Below are 15,438 nucleotides of genomic sequence, written 5' to 3'. Positions count from 1 at the left end.
TGACTGATAAACCAAGAAGGAAGGAAAACAAGAGGAAAAATATGAAGGGGAATAAAACACAAAAGTAATTCTGTGATGGGTCCTTTCCTCAGGGTCACTGATCTTCCTTTTGGCTCACTGAACGTCTCTAAGGGAGGGTGACCATGTCCCTCTGCGGCACTGCCTGGCCCCAGTGACGAAGCTCTTGACAGCAGAGGCAGGGCGAGGAGAGCAGTGTGTATTCCTTCTTCAGCCCTTGTAGTTCAGCCCTATCCCCCCCGAATTAATCCTACTCTCAGTGAAAACTGAGCCATCAGAGATTTGCATTTTGATGGTTTCCCTCTACCTAAGATTCTCTTTAATATGTGAAGAAAACATTTAGCTGACTGTTTTTTTCAGGGAGTAGGGGAATCTTTTTTTTTCCCCCCAGATTCAAACAGTTTCAGGCAGTGAATGGATGAGGGAGGCATGATGAGCTGCTCCCTGTGCTGCCAGTGCATCTCCTTCCACTCCTCTGCTGCATGCAGTGCTGCTCTTATACTGATTTGCAGCTATGCAGGGGCAGTACCCAGAGGTCTCACTAATGCTGAAGTCTGAGGTTTGGTGAGGATGCCAAAGCCTTCCCCTGAGAGAGTAAAGCCTTCAGTGTAAGTCCAGGCCTAATAGATCTCCTCCCTTTTACCCCAACACTTAAATATCTGAACCTGGACATGTGTTGGTTTTGGTTTTCTCTTTTTTCTTTTTTTTTTTAAGACTCTAACTTTGCAATCACTAAGCATCGTAGGTAGTGACCAACTCTTGTTCACATTTTTCTAGCCTAAACAAAAATGTTGTTACTGCTCATGTCCAAGAGCATTCTAGGAGAGTGTAAGTCTGGTATGGTCTGAGTTAGGGGAAACGGGAGTCACTGCTTATGCATCTTTTTGTAGGCCTTACTAATCTTTTCTCTTACTCTGCACAGCATAACTAAATTCAAATTGGCTGAATATGCTAAAGAATCTTTTTATGTACCTTAGCTGATGCAGTTTTTATTAGTGGGAACAGCAAAAAAGTGTCTTTCTAATTTATGGATAAATAAAATCCCTCCTACTAATAGGCTGTGATTCCAGGAGGGTAGGACAGTAGAAGTCGGAAGAGCACACCTGCAAATCAGGTTGTTAGCAGGCTTGCAGAAAAAGAAATGGATGTGTATAATAAGCATAAAATATATTGTAATTAAGTCATACAGGGTCAGACTCATCCTTGCTGTAATTCCGCTGCAGTTAGTGGAGTTATGAGAGAGAGTAGTTCAATGTTTAGCTTTTAGAATCTTGCTTTTTAAAATTGTAGTCTATCTGACCTTCCTTTTTGGCTCACTTTGATAGGTGCTCACATACCATGATAACACATGAATATGTAGAAATACATAGATTGTTGCAGTGACAGAAGGCAGAGCAGGGACTCTTTCCGGCATTAACATCTGCCTTCTCTAAAATAAATAAAAGCTTTAAAGAGGCTCTTCTTCTACCAGACAGTGTTACAAGAAACAAAAATAATGTAGTGATCATCCCTGACTTTGGATCTATTCATGTAACAAACAATTAATAGACAAATAGTCTATGGATAGGCTATAAAAACAAACAAACAAACAAACAAACAAAAACAGCAGCGACAATGAGAATTGTTGCAATCTGACATGCGAGAAAGATCCTCCTTTAAAAGACTTTGCACTTATCCAGTACAATCTTTCTGTTCAAGAGAACACCTAGCTGTCTGCTTATGTATTCTGCTGGGAGAGGTCTGAAAGCACCTTAAACTTTGTTATTTCCTTGAGACAACCTTTTTTGATTTTTTTTTTTTTTACAAACTGTAAATTCTTTTCCCTTTACTTTTTATTAAAAAAAACCTTATCCTGAGTATACAAAACAATATTTGACTTGTATAGTACAAGAATATGGAGTTAATGGTCCAAATGTCCAGTTTTGCAGCCTAAGTTGGCACACTTCACTCTTTCTGCAAAATACATTTCAGTAAAGAACTACAACAACAAAAACCCAGACTTGTGTGAAACAGAAGCTCCCCCCCTGCCCTCCCCATTCTACCTAACAGGTAGAACGAACTGCTTTATGAAGTGTTTGTCTGAAAGTGTAAAGAAAGCTCTTGGCAACTTTGAGGTATCCTCTGCTTTCCGAGCTGGGCTTCCACTTCACACTGACAAACCCTGTGGCTGACAGTTGTGCCGGAGGGAATTCTGCAGATCTGCTTGGAAACGCCTCAGTAAGGCACCGCAGGTGGGCAAGCTGCCTGGCTAATGCAACGCTAGCAATCTCTGGTGCTTTTTATCGTGTGCATAAAACCAAATTATCAGCTGTTTCTAAACAGACATTGCTTATATCAACTGTGACTAGAATTTGTAATTATCACACTTGAATTAATCACTGTCACAAATGTGACAAATATTGCTGAGTCAAGGGCTTCTTTGGAAGTTGCTGAGGAAACAAAACAAAGAGAGGGAAAGGGTTTGTTTTGTTAATTTGCATATCAATCCTGAAAAAGATTGCTCTTACAAAGCTGCACTGCGTCTCCTTCCTGGAAGTCTGCCTCACATGTTGAGAAAAAGAAAACAAACTATTTTGCTAGAGATTACTGTATATTAATTGATTATTATAAATAAGGGCAGTGAAGATAACATCCGATAAGGAACAGAGTGGTGTTTTCAAAACCAGCAGGTGATTTAGCCATGTGTCTTCCATTAAAATTAATATCTCTCCAGAAAATGCTGTAGTCCTTATTTTCTTTTTCTTTTATTTTTCTCCTGCACAAGTAATAAACTGACTTGGAAAAGTGGTAATGGATCAAGCTCTGTTCTGGTTTCTTTCCTTTCTTAAACTATCTACCAGGCTGCTAGACTGTGCTGCGCCAGTCTGACAGTAATTTTGTGTATCCCGTTATAAAATGTGCAGTACTGCTCTATAGCACTGTAAGCTCTCTAAGAAAACCAAGTCATTAGAAACGAGCCATTTTGGAGGTAGACACTGAATAGGAGAGAACACTGATCGATTAACACATACGTATTGTCCACCCCAGATTACTGAAATGGCTTTTCTGAATAACTTTTGGCTGGGTCAAATAGTCATTGCCTGGCCACAAATCATGCATACCAAATTTGAAGATGAAAAGGGCTTTATAGAGGATTGTAAGGTGTGGGCCAAAACTGGATTTATTTTGGAAAATAGGTTCCAGCTTTAACTACTGAGTACCCTCTACTGCTTCAAGATTTGCCCACAATTTTAAAAAAATTGCTTATTTTGGCAATATAATTTAGTAGTTTCTACTAAAAACCTTAGTGGTTTCTATTAAAAAACTTAGTGGTTTCTGTCCAAAAACCTTGAGTTGGAAGGCCTGTTTTGTGTCAGGATAGATTTTGAGCTCTGTGTATTACTTTGTGTGCATCAATAATTATTTTATTCTTATAATACCATTTAGCCAAGGATCTCAAAATACCCAATTAAAACTAAGTAAAATTGGGTGAGGCATTTTGTGGCTATAGGCTGTGGGAATACTCTAAGGCCTTGGTGATAATGCTTCTAGAATAATTATGCTCACATTCATTAAATATTTATTAGCAATGATAAATAGTGGTATATTTAAAATCCTGCTGTACAGCAGAAGAAATGTTAAGTAGTCACTCTTAGAAAAGCCTTTCCTACTAGTTAAGCATACCCAAAAAGATGTCTCTCTTCTTTGATCCAAGATCTGAATTTATTGCTTAATTTATAAAAAGAAGTAGACAAACCAATTTTCCCAAAGAGTGTTAGCATGCCTTCTTCCATGCCTGAACAGAGGTAATTCTCATTTTATAATATTTGTTCAGTACTCGGAAACATTTACGAAGAAGACAGGCGTGGGAATGCCTGCAGCTGGAAGAGTGTGTAATAACAAGCCCCGAATGCTGATGTACAACATGACAGAGAGAAAGGGATCGCTGTAGGCATAACCATCGCTTCTGAGCTGGAATATGGGTAATGATGTGGAGAGTGTGGTCAACTGAGGAAGGCTTTGATTCTTGTAGGTAGGAGACTGGGTGAGAATATGTGCCTGTATGAGAAGCTGTAGGTAGGGTTTTTTTCAGAAATTTTAGATTCCCCCACCACCCCCCACCTTTTTTTTTCCCCTTTCTGTGCCACTGAAGTCAAGTCTTTATAGCACACTGCTGGGGGAGGAATCCGATTTTTGTTAATCCTCTCTCATCATATTCACAACAGCTAGTTTTGCATGGCACTTACTGCCATAGTCCCAGCTGTGTAAGGTGGATTCATTTAATCAGGTTATTTATTTTTCTGTGCCATACTCTAAATAGGTAGAAGTTGCCATAGTCTACCTGCAAGGGATACCATCATCTCTTCCTGTCTCCTCATAGTTTATTAGTTAAAGGCATTTTGTTAAATGCTTTGTTAAAGGCATTTTGTTATGTGTTCTCTGTTTAGAAATTAACTTTCTGCTCAGGCCAATGTAGCAATCATCACGTCATTGGTTTTTCAAAATGGGAGAGATTTAGCCAGATCTCTTTGGCTGTAGAAATTAAACTGTATGCAAACGGGAGATAAATTCGATGGTAATGCAAACTGCCTGTATCTTCTGATCTGCAAGTGTGTCGTATTTACGCTGATCATGCTGTATTGCAAATTGTGATTTATGAATTGGTAATGCACAAATGCGTGTACCTTTACAGATAAATACATCATCTTTCCTCATAAGTTGGAACTGGATTTGAAATAAAAGCTTCTCAGAATAAGAACATTTCCTGATATTCAGTAGTTGTTTGGCTTCAGTCCTTTGGTTTGGATTCATACAGAAATAAAGTCTCATTGCAAATCTTGAATTCATACTGAACTAATGTGAGGGCAAGGGAATAATATTTGTTCAGAACTATAGTTTTAAGCAGTGTTACCCCATGTGTGTTGAACAATGTGGGGCTGATCTCCAGTATATATATGTGTGTTTATAAATAAATAAACAAACAAATAGGTGTGTCAGCTGTTCTCTACAGGGAACCCAGATTTCATGAACTGTAGATTACTTCATTTGACCACAGAAGGATTCCCTGAATGATTGCATAGTATTGGAGAAGATTTTATCTTGTAAATATTGGAATATTTATATGAATAGTAAAACTTTTCCCATTCTGTTTTTATTAAAGGAAAACCACTGCAGAAGAATAAAAATCCTAGGGGACTGTTACTACTGTGTATCAGGATTGACCCAGCCCAAAACAGATCATGCCCATTGCTGTGTTGAAATGGGACTGGATATGATTGACACCATCACGTAAGTACTGTGCACAGTGAACCCAGACAGGAGTGCTGCAACTTCTATATGGCATTCAGGAAGTTTGTTCTCAGAAAAACAGCAGTGTCTGCTAGCAGTGCCCACCTAGCAATTCACACTGTTGCATTCAGGTCACAGGATACTAATTTTAGGAGGGGTCATTCTAGACATCGATTTTCCACTCCATTTAATCGCTGTAAGGAAAAATTGCATGAGTATGTAGAGGCACATACACGGACTGATCAGGGGACAGAAAGATACTGGGAAAGAACAAAATATTCCTATGGCTATTTGCCACAAAGAAAGGAGTCCAATTTCTTGTTTTACAGGGATAAACACTGCTCATTTTGCACACCAGTATGTAAACTCAAAGCCAGTCCTGATGTATGCATGTTGTATATGTGTTTATATTCTCAAAATGATAGCTTGCTGATTTCTCCTTTCTGTATGTCATGTTTAAACCTTTAATTTATTCTGCTTTTCAGAAATGTAATGTGAAATTCACTTTGCTGATCAGAAGAATTTTTTTATGCTTGAGAGCTCTGCATTGATCATTATATTACCAAGGTGAAAAATGTGAATGTGAGAGAACTGTGAATGAGCTTTTAGCGAGAGCTGAAGATCTACTTCATTACATAGGAGGGAAGAGATAAAGATGGGAAATTTCTTCACTACTGTATTGCTCTGTGTGTGTGTGTGTGCGCGCGCATGTGTTTTATAGGGAGGCTACAGGAGGGAGTGCACACCTGTGTTAATTCTATATATAAATAAATACTGGTCAGCACAGCGGTATTACATTTGGAACGAGCTTGCACAAGTGTGTCACGTCAGGGGCCTTAGCCTCTTCTGTACTGGAAAGTGTTTGGCCACTGTTTCCAGTAGCCAGTTATTCTTTCTCTCTGTTGTCAGCTGGGCTGTTGGGAATATGGAGTTGACTCAAGGTTCTGCTTCCCCTCACTTAATCCCCAAGTTTTTGCGTTGTACGCTGTCGTGGTTTAACCTCAGTCAACAACTGAGCACCACGCAGCCGCTCACTCACTCCCCCCCACCTGGTGGGATGGGGGAGAGAATTGGAAGAGCACAAGTGAGAAAAACTCGTGGGTTGAGATAAAAACAGTTTAATAATTGAAATAAAATGATAATAATAATAATATGATAGTAATAATAATAATACACAAAGCAAGTGATGCACAGTACAGTTGCTCACCACCCGCCGACCGATGCCCAGCCAGTCCCCGAGCAGCGGCCCCCCCGGCCAGCTTTCCCCAGTTTATGTACCGAGCATGACGTCACATGGTATGGAATGTCCCTTTGGCCAGTTTGGCTGTGCCCCCTCCCAGCTTCTTGGGCACCTCCAGCCTTCTCAGTCAGTAGAGCATGGAAAACTAAAAAGTCCTTGGCTAGTGTAAGCACTACCCAGCAACAACTAAAACATCGGTGCCTTATCAACTTTGTTCTCATCCTAAATCCAAAACACAGCACTGTACCAGCTATTAGGAAGGAAATTAACTCTATCTCTGCCGAAACCAGGACATACACAGAGAAGACCTGCCTTCTCTGTGAAGGTTAATAGACCACAGTGTAATCTCCATTTTAAAATGAATAGTAAACTAATAAATAAAGAAAAAATTATAGAATAAGCAAACATAAGGCTTATGAATTCAAATTGTGCATTTTTGATTTGGAACATTTCACCTTCTTTCTTTTTTCTAGTAAAGCTTTTGCCACATCATATATTTCATGTCTTCCATTTGTATGTGAGCATGTTTATGCACATATATGCACACAAAGAAGTTGTTTTTCCAAAACTAAATTGTGCTCACTGGTGGAGAGTCTTGGTGTTGTAGAAGAATGTATTATGATCCTCTCACAGAGTTCACTGTAAGTTTTGCTCAGGAGAGTTGGGTTTATCTCTATGGAAGTAATGGCTAGTTGTTCAAACCCTGCTAATGCCTTAGGGGAATATGGACATTACCACACATTTTTGTTGTTTCATATCAACCTTAAACTTTTCTGTGAACCTGGATTCATTGAGATTTCTTTGCAGAGGACTTGAAAGCATAGAAAAAAGGAGAGAAGTACTTAAAGCAATTGAGGGCTGATTCTCATTTCTAGCTCAATCCATGTGTTTTTATTATAACGTTCATTTATAAAATCTCTCAGAATGTGAAGAGTTGGGTAAATGAATCCATATTCTCCTTCTCATTCAATGCAAGTTCGTCATCTTTGTAAAAATTGTAAAATTGATAAAAGACTTTGTAATCTGTGAGAATATGATAGTCTATGATACTATAAAATCCTAAAAGAATATCCTGTCTGCAAAAGATGTATATGTGCATTCTTCCAGCAGTATATGGATATTCCATGTATAAGGAAGGCTTGGCCTTTAGAAGCATAGTTAGATATATAGGCCTTGTACACATTTTCCAAAGTATTTTTTTTTTTTAAATCCCTGGAAAGCAGTAGCTGATGCTCTCATCCTCTTTAAAACCTAGCATTAATCTTTAATTCATTAGTTGTGCTGTGTTTCATGTATACAAATAAGGTAGTGATATATCTGTGTGAACTTTCCTTTTTTGAATGTTTCAATTTTACTAATATTAGAAATGAAACGTTCCCTTTTTATGTTGTCATTTATTGGCTGCTGTTATGATAATGTAAACTTGAAAAAGAAGTTGAATTAAAAGGGAAGGAATGAACTGGGACTGTTCAGCCTGGAGAAGAGAAGGCTCAGGGGGAATCTTATCAATGCATACAAATACCTGATGGGAGGGTGTAAAGAGGACAAAGCCAAACTTTTCTCAGTGGTATCCAGTGTCAGGGCAAGATGAAATGCGCGCAAGCTGAAATACAAGAAATTCCATTTAAATGTAAGAAAAAGCTTTTTTACTGTGCAGGTGGTCAGATACTGGAGAGGTTGCACTGGAAGGTTATGGAGTTTGCATCCTTGGAGAGATTTAAAACCCAGCTGGACACAGTCCTGGGCAACCTTCTGTAGCTGACCCTGCTCTGAGCAGGGGGGGTGGTCCAGATGATTCCCAGAGGCCCATTCCAGCATCAGCAACTCCATGATTCTAAGTGGATGGGCTGTAGTGTGTTATCTAGACATGTTTATTCAGAGGCTGTGGTAGAAGATAACTAAGACAATTTCAGCATTTTTTTTTTTAAAGAATTCATAAATTTTAAGTTTTTAGAGTGTGTAGTCAGTAGTCAGAGCACGGTGAGAGGGCAAGATGGAGAAAAGGCAAGGTTATGAGAGAGTGCCAGATTTATTTAGGGTTGTTGAATGGCTAGAGAACTATTCTGCATCCTTTGTACATAAGCGCAATTAATTAATCCCAATTTTTTTTTCAGTGAGGAATGAGTAATGTAAGTAAGGACTGTAAGATCCAGTCTCAACACATATTTCTTCTCTTAGTTAAATGAATGTGTCTGTTCTGCTTATGTTAGGAAACAGGAAGATGGTGCATTCCAAGTACCATTGCCCTTGATGGCAGTATTATTTTTTTCTTTTACTGTATGTGGAGCATCATCTGTTCAGATATTGTTGGATTCTGGGTGAGGTTCTTTTGGTGACAGAAGCACGTGGCTAAGCCAACTGCACAAAGAGCTCCAAACCAGGAAAACAGGTTCTGCTGAAGATCAGGAAAAAAACTCTTCTCTCCTTCACAGAGACCAAAGTTAGAAGACGGATTCCCCAGATTAATTTGTATGAAAATATGTCGAGCAAATGAAAAGGAGAAGTGAAGGGCTTATGATGGTAAAGTTGGAATGCAACATTTTATTTTCTATTGGTATGATTATTAGGTGTTGTTTATCAGTCCCATGAGATGCAGAGTCACTTTTGTTTTTAAACTGCCCCCTTTCATCCACAACTGGATGCCAGCTGGTAGTCTTCTAGAAGTCTATTCATTTTACTGCAAAAATCAGGTCTTGGCATTGTAAATTTGTGCTTGGAAGTCATCATCCCTAGTGACAGGTTTGTCATGTTACCGGGGATAAATAAATAACTAAAATCACTTGAATTGTGATTCAGCTGATGGATCTGTGAAAAGCACCTGTCCCAGAGATATGTACCACCAAGATGTCCTTTTTCCAGGAAATCAAGGAATAGAAGCTTCTAGTGGCTGGTTGATGTATCTGTGATTTGACTGAGTTGAATGTTATAATGAATTCCTATAAATTGATACTTTCTATTCTCTATGATGTTCTGTGTAACTGTCATTTAAGTATCCTAAGATATGGTGCTGCATGTGAGTATATCTGAGAATGTTGCCTTATTACATTTAGGCTGAGATTTTCAGGGTAATTTTCAAAGAACATTATAAATTACTTAAAATTTTCACAATTTCATCTGCCTTCTACAAAGTATTTTTTTCAAGGGCACAGTTAAAGTCAGACCAGAATCATTCTGGAATGATCTTTTTTTTTCTTAAAAAACCCCAACAAAACAGATAGTGTTATATTCTGTTTCTATTCCAAAAAAAGTTCTGCTCCCAATGAGTTTTGTGTCAGTGCCTCAGTACAGGCCAGGTGTTTGTTCTACTTCAGCGTCACTTAAACCGTCATGGCAGTATTTAAGTGGGAGTTAAGTGTTGGATACCACCAATGTTGCTTTCATCAGGTGAGTTTTAACTGTCAGATTTTTGTTAGTAATGTAATTAAAATGGTCATGTTCATTAGCGCCTCTAATATGCCAGGTGTTGCTCTAATGTGGCAGATGTCCTCACCTCAGTTTTGAACAGTGTGTAAGGCCAACTATGCTCTGCACCTTACTTAAATTGCTTGCCTTTGAAGGTTCCACTCTATTTACTACAGTATTTTACTTTCTAAATAGATACATTTATTAGCTAATTGCCATGTAGAAAAGTTTTGCCCAGCTACCCAAGCTGTTCCCTCTCTCCCCCATAAGCTGGCTAGAGTTCTGGTTTAAGCTAGCATTACTGGGGCAATTTTATACATTCTTAATAATAGTTTGTCTTTCCTTGCAGACCACTTCATCAACTGATATAAATTATATTAAACAATTCTTTGGCTCAGTCCAGAAATGTAACCTCTTAGGAGATGAAATGTGATGAAATGAGGGAGTTATTTAAATGCACTCGATAATGCCACAGGGCAAGAAGTGAACTGTAATGTTTCCAATTGGAATTGAGGAGGGAATCTGGATGAGCAGGATATAAATCCTAGATTTGGGACTGGGCCAGAATACTGGGGTTAACATTCATAAACTTGTCAAAAGTGTAATGGGATCTTGTAATCATTCATGTCGTCACATAAACGGTACATTTTCATGATACTCCTTCCCTTGATGTCTTACTAGGATGCCATTTTAGTACTCAGTCAGAGGGAATTGCACCACTAGCTGCATCACTGGCTATGTCTACATTAGCAGGTAGCATGGCACAGTAGGAGCACACCTGTAGGTCACAGCAGGTGGTGCCGACTACTTCAGTTTAACCTATATATATTATGGGGGGAGGAGGGGGAGGGTTACTTTAGAATAGGTCTCATCTGCCCCCCCTGTATTGAATGTTACTACTGCATGTGGAGTTTGAAGAGTCCATGAACGTTTGCTTCTTGAAATCTGGGCACCCCCGTGGGGTCTATCAGGAGATAGATCAGCTTTTCTCTGTGTCACATAGGTGAGTTTATCCCATACGGATGACTCCACCTAATATAGATGACTCCACCAGTCATCTGTGTAAGACCTCACAGATGGAAGTTGGGCTTATTTTGCAACTGCACATTGTGTTGCTGCTCGGTTGTATGGGACATTGTGAAGGTTGATGCCTGAACTGTCTTCTTCCTATGGGTTTGGTCATCGGCTGACCAAAGGCACTGGGGAAGGGAGAGGAACTACAGCAGCCAGTTTGAGGAAGCCCAACTGAAATGTCAAGTTTTCCTGTGTGATGTTTTGTCTGAGGAAGAAGGCAGAAGCACTAACTTTCCTGATGTCAACACTGCTGATTCTTTTCCCCTGGTCCTCCAGAGGTCCGGGGCCTGGGAAAGTTTGGACTGGCAGGAGTTGACCCTGAATTCTGGGAGGACCAGCAACAGCATTTTCAGCAGTGGAGAAAGCTGTCTACCGTGAGCTGACTTCACCACCATTGGTGAAAACTTAGTCAGCTTGCACCTCTGTCAAAGTGAGCCTCTTGACTGCTGAAGCCATCAGACCTTCACAGCCCAGGCTCTGTGCCCTATCTCTCTGCTGCCATGCTCTAGGTGAGCAACGTACTGGGAAAGCATGCAGCTCTGGTCAATATTTAAAAAAAAAAAAAAAAACACAAAAAACCAAACAAACCAAAAAAACCTGAACCTGACCTGGAGAAACAGCTGCCGAAACGGCACAGCAAAGGTTTTCAAACAACAAAACTTAATTGTCTTGAGAGGACTAACATGGCCCCCGCCTTGTGGGAAGGCATATCAGAGAGAGGGCAAGGGGGCCTAGCGTATGGGTGTTACTTGGTGCTCTAGGCCATGGCCTGCAGCCTCTCCTTCCATGGCCTGCTGGGCTGACAGAGCAGTTCACAGAAAGATAGTCTTTGTCATTAACATCCAAGAACTAACCAGTTCCTGATGATGTTGAAATGGAACTGACGCAGAAATATTTAGGGAGACATGCAAAATTAAAGGGCACCCTTATTTTAGAACCATGCATATATAAAAAGCAAATGTATGTAACTGAACAAAAAGTCTTGTCTATGCCTTTAACCAGGAAATATCTATTTCTACGCAGATATTTTTGGACCTAAAGAAAAGCCCTAAATAACTTATAAGAAGTGGGATGCAGAGCTTTTTTTTTCCCTTCAAATGCAGCACAGGTCTGGAGCTGTTCTGCAGATGATCTAAATGACTTTGATGGTTTGTATTTCATGTGCTGCACATGAAATATTTGTAACTAAGGAGAGAACTAAAATTTCAAGGCTTGGTAGGATACTTGAGCTGTCAGGGTAGATGGTTATCGTATTAGTCACTTACATAAATTCTGCATGCTTCTGGTTTAAAAAGAAAATGTTTTTTGATTTCCATTTGTTTCTGGGCCTACTTTTGTGTTAACATTTGGAAAACTTTTGAGTATGTTATATCTGAACCTAGGAGAGAGTAAGTTATAATGAATAATTTATTTGAGAAACTTCTTTTCTTTTTCCTATTCATGGCTTGTTTGTGAAGTGCTGATATTTTTTCAGAAATGTATTTATAATTTAAAATGCATCATTGGACACTTTTGTGATATTTTAGTGTAGAAATGTTGATGTTGTTTGGGAATATGATTGTGGTACTGCTCTGATTTTATATTTGAAGCCTATTTTTTATATATTACTTAACATTCCCCATTTTTGATAGTTCAGCAGGGTATATTAATGAAAATGAACAGCATAAAAGGCACACAGGTCTTCAAGGTAAATTCAAAAAGTTTAATGAACTTTTTATGAGGTTTTTTTCCTACTCAAATTTAATAATGGTGAAAGCACCCCTGAAACACACTGTAGTTTCTGGGGAAAATGTAGAATTGCATTCTCGATTTAGATTTACTAAGTGACTACTGGAAATCTGTTGTTCAAAACAAAGTGTTTTCAGATTCTGCTTTATGGTTCATTGGTACGTTATAAGGTCTAGCTTATTTGACAAGGAGTATCATTTCTTATGATTTACTTTTTATTACGCTATTCAAATTTCTAAAAGCAGATGAAATTTCCCCCTTTCTCTCAAGCCAGTTGGGACAGAGCAAGGTCAAAGGTCTGGAGCGGTCTTTATCAATGTCTTTATTCACTGTCTTTCCACTTACATTTAGCCTGAGGTTTTATATACTGTTTTAAATGGAAAAAAAAATTAACATTGATTTGTGAACAGAGAAACTCACACACTTGCAGGTTTGCCAATGAAGATAATTACATAGGTACTTAGTTATGCAGGAAAACAGACAGGCAAGGAAGGTGTAATTCTGAAGGGCTTTGGCTTGCAGGGTATGGTCTTGGTGTAAGGCCAATTGGTTAATGGCATAATACACATGCACAGGTGAAGATACAAAGGTTAAGTTATCATTAAGTGGCTTATATTATTAACTCCTTTCATTTTCTGAAGGCTTTGTTAAGCAGACAGTGTGCACAAGCAGCCCTGTAACGCTCGAGTCCTTTTAGGATTACTTGGAGTCATTTTTGAGGCTTGACTGGGAACAGATACTGAATAAAGGAAAGCTGACTTGCAGCAAGTAGAAATAGGACAAAGAAATATTTAATCTTTCAGAAAGCTGTGCATAAGCCTTCCTGTGCTGCTGCATAAAATATGACTGAAAAATGTGGTATGCCCAGATTCCCTATGGAGATCTCCACATTACTCACATTAGTGATGGCTGTGACATGGTATATACTTCAGCACTTCATGGCTGCAGATTTCTTTACTTAAATTGAGCACAAGGTATCTTGTGCTGCTCACCCCATATCTTGACCTATGCTGCCCTTTCTGTTAATTGTATTTAAACAAGTACAACTATACAAGAGACAAATACAGTGACTACTCCTGAAATAGTTGAAAAGTCCTCCTAAAGACCTCTCTGCCAAATCCAGTGTAGCTGGATGATACTTTAAAAAATATAAAGGTCAATGAAGATCAAGGGAAAATTACAGCCAGAGCCTCAGTTTAAGGTCTTCTCCTAATAAATGCATTGGAAAATTTAAATTTAAAAACCTAATGAAAATCAAGTCTTACACTGATTAGTCAGTTTCATTTATTCACCGATATCTCTTTTTGGACCGCAACTTAACTGTGGAATGCCAGGTGTCTCTGTAACAGAAAAAGCTGCAAAGATTTATGCACAGTGTTATCTCTGCATGTGATGTGTAAGACTATTAGCTTCAAGGCTCCTTTTCAGTGTTCACAAGTCAGTGCAGGGTGTGAGTCATAGCATGTCCTTCATTCACAGAAATGAAGAATCTTTCATTACTGTGGCACCAAAATTAAAAATGCTTTTAATAATGACTTTGCCAATTAATTCCTCCTTTCCCAGCTACACAATGAAAATCTCTGAAGGTTAGATTTAATTTACAGGTGCAAGTCCATAGTTACAGGTAGTTTCTGTGCCACTCTCGCAGGAACTTTGTAAAGATATTAGTGTTCATAATCACTCTTCGTCTGCTGTTCTTGCACTGATTTATTGGTTTCATCATTTTCTTTGTCCTGTACTCCTGTAACTGGGTAATTGAACCGATTAGAACATAGTAGAGTGGAGTCATTGCTTATCCATTTGCCTCCTCAAATAGTACCTCTTCATACCTCTTTTCTCGCAGAAACTGTAAGAGCGTTTAAATATGTCTGTGCCCTTTCAGTCTCACCATAGGAAATGATGCTTAGCTGAGCATACCATGAAGGTAAAGGCACAGCACAACTCTGTCTGATTACTAGTAGTTGCAACAGTTTCCTAGCAGTAGCATAGGGTGAAAATATCAGTTGAAAAAAACATCATGAAATATTAAATAAGTATCATCCAAGAAGACTGACAGTCTGAGACACTTGGGAAAAAAAATGTTGATTTTTAACTGAGTAGGTTTTCATTCAAGTGGAATTTTAATTAAATGGTGAACTTAGAGAACATCACAAATCTAAACTATGACAACATAGATGAGACAATAACTTTTTTTTAATTATTTTTAACCCTCTGTGCTGCACAGAGAGGAAGTGTTGGGGTCCATACTTTGCTTTTTTCCCAGATTATTTTATATTATTTTAATAACAAATTAAATGTTTTACACTATTACCTTGAGATCAAGCCACTGCAAACAAAAGAAGTAAGGAAAAGAAAATATTATTTTGATATTACAGATGGAGAACTGAAAGAGGATAAAATTACTTTGAGTCACAATGAACTGTGGTAAAAGAGGAGAGAAATTAAATGGAAGTCTTAAGTGACTCAAGTTTATATTTTACTCACAAAACCAATCTTTTCCTTAATGTTTAATATTAAACTCCTTCATGATGAAATTCAGTTAGTCCATATAGGATCAAGCATGATTTTTATATGAGTGAAGAGGTGGGGGTAAAAAAGAACTGGAGAGAGAAAAATTCACCAACTAGTAAACCCAAGGCTAGGATAAGGAGAAATATTAACAGAGAGTTTTGGTAAAAAGAAGCCAGGTACCCCATTTTAATACTGAG

At 38.5% G+C, this 15,438-nt stretch overlaps 1 protein-coding gene across 2 annotated transcripts in view; it reads left to right on the top strand.

The window, feature by feature from the left end:
- The window catches only part of ADCY1 (adenylate cyclase 1), a 164,954-nt gene that overhangs the window by 89,640 nt on the left and 59,876 nt on the right, over positions 1 to 15,438 (top strand). For both annotated transcript variants that reach the window (XM_076330729.1, XM_076330728.1), the window contains exon 5: positions 5,159 to 5,286. In XM_076330729.1, the coding sequence (XP_076186844.1) occupies positions 5,159 to 5,286 (128 nt within the window). The remainder of the gene's footprint in view (positions 1 to 5,158; positions 5,287 to 15,438) is intronic.

This window comes from Aptenodytes patagonicus, chromosome 2 (genome assembly GCF_965638725.1).
Source record: "Aptenodytes patagonicus chromosome 2, bAptPat1.pri.cur, whole genome shotgun sequence".
Classification (NCBI taxonomy): Eukaryota; Metazoa; Chordata; class Aves; order Sphenisciformes; family Spheniscidae; genus Aptenodytes; species Aptenodytes patagonicus.
The sequence above is the reverse complement of the archived record's forward strand: the minus strand, read 5'-3'. Positions and strand labels throughout refer to the sequence as shown.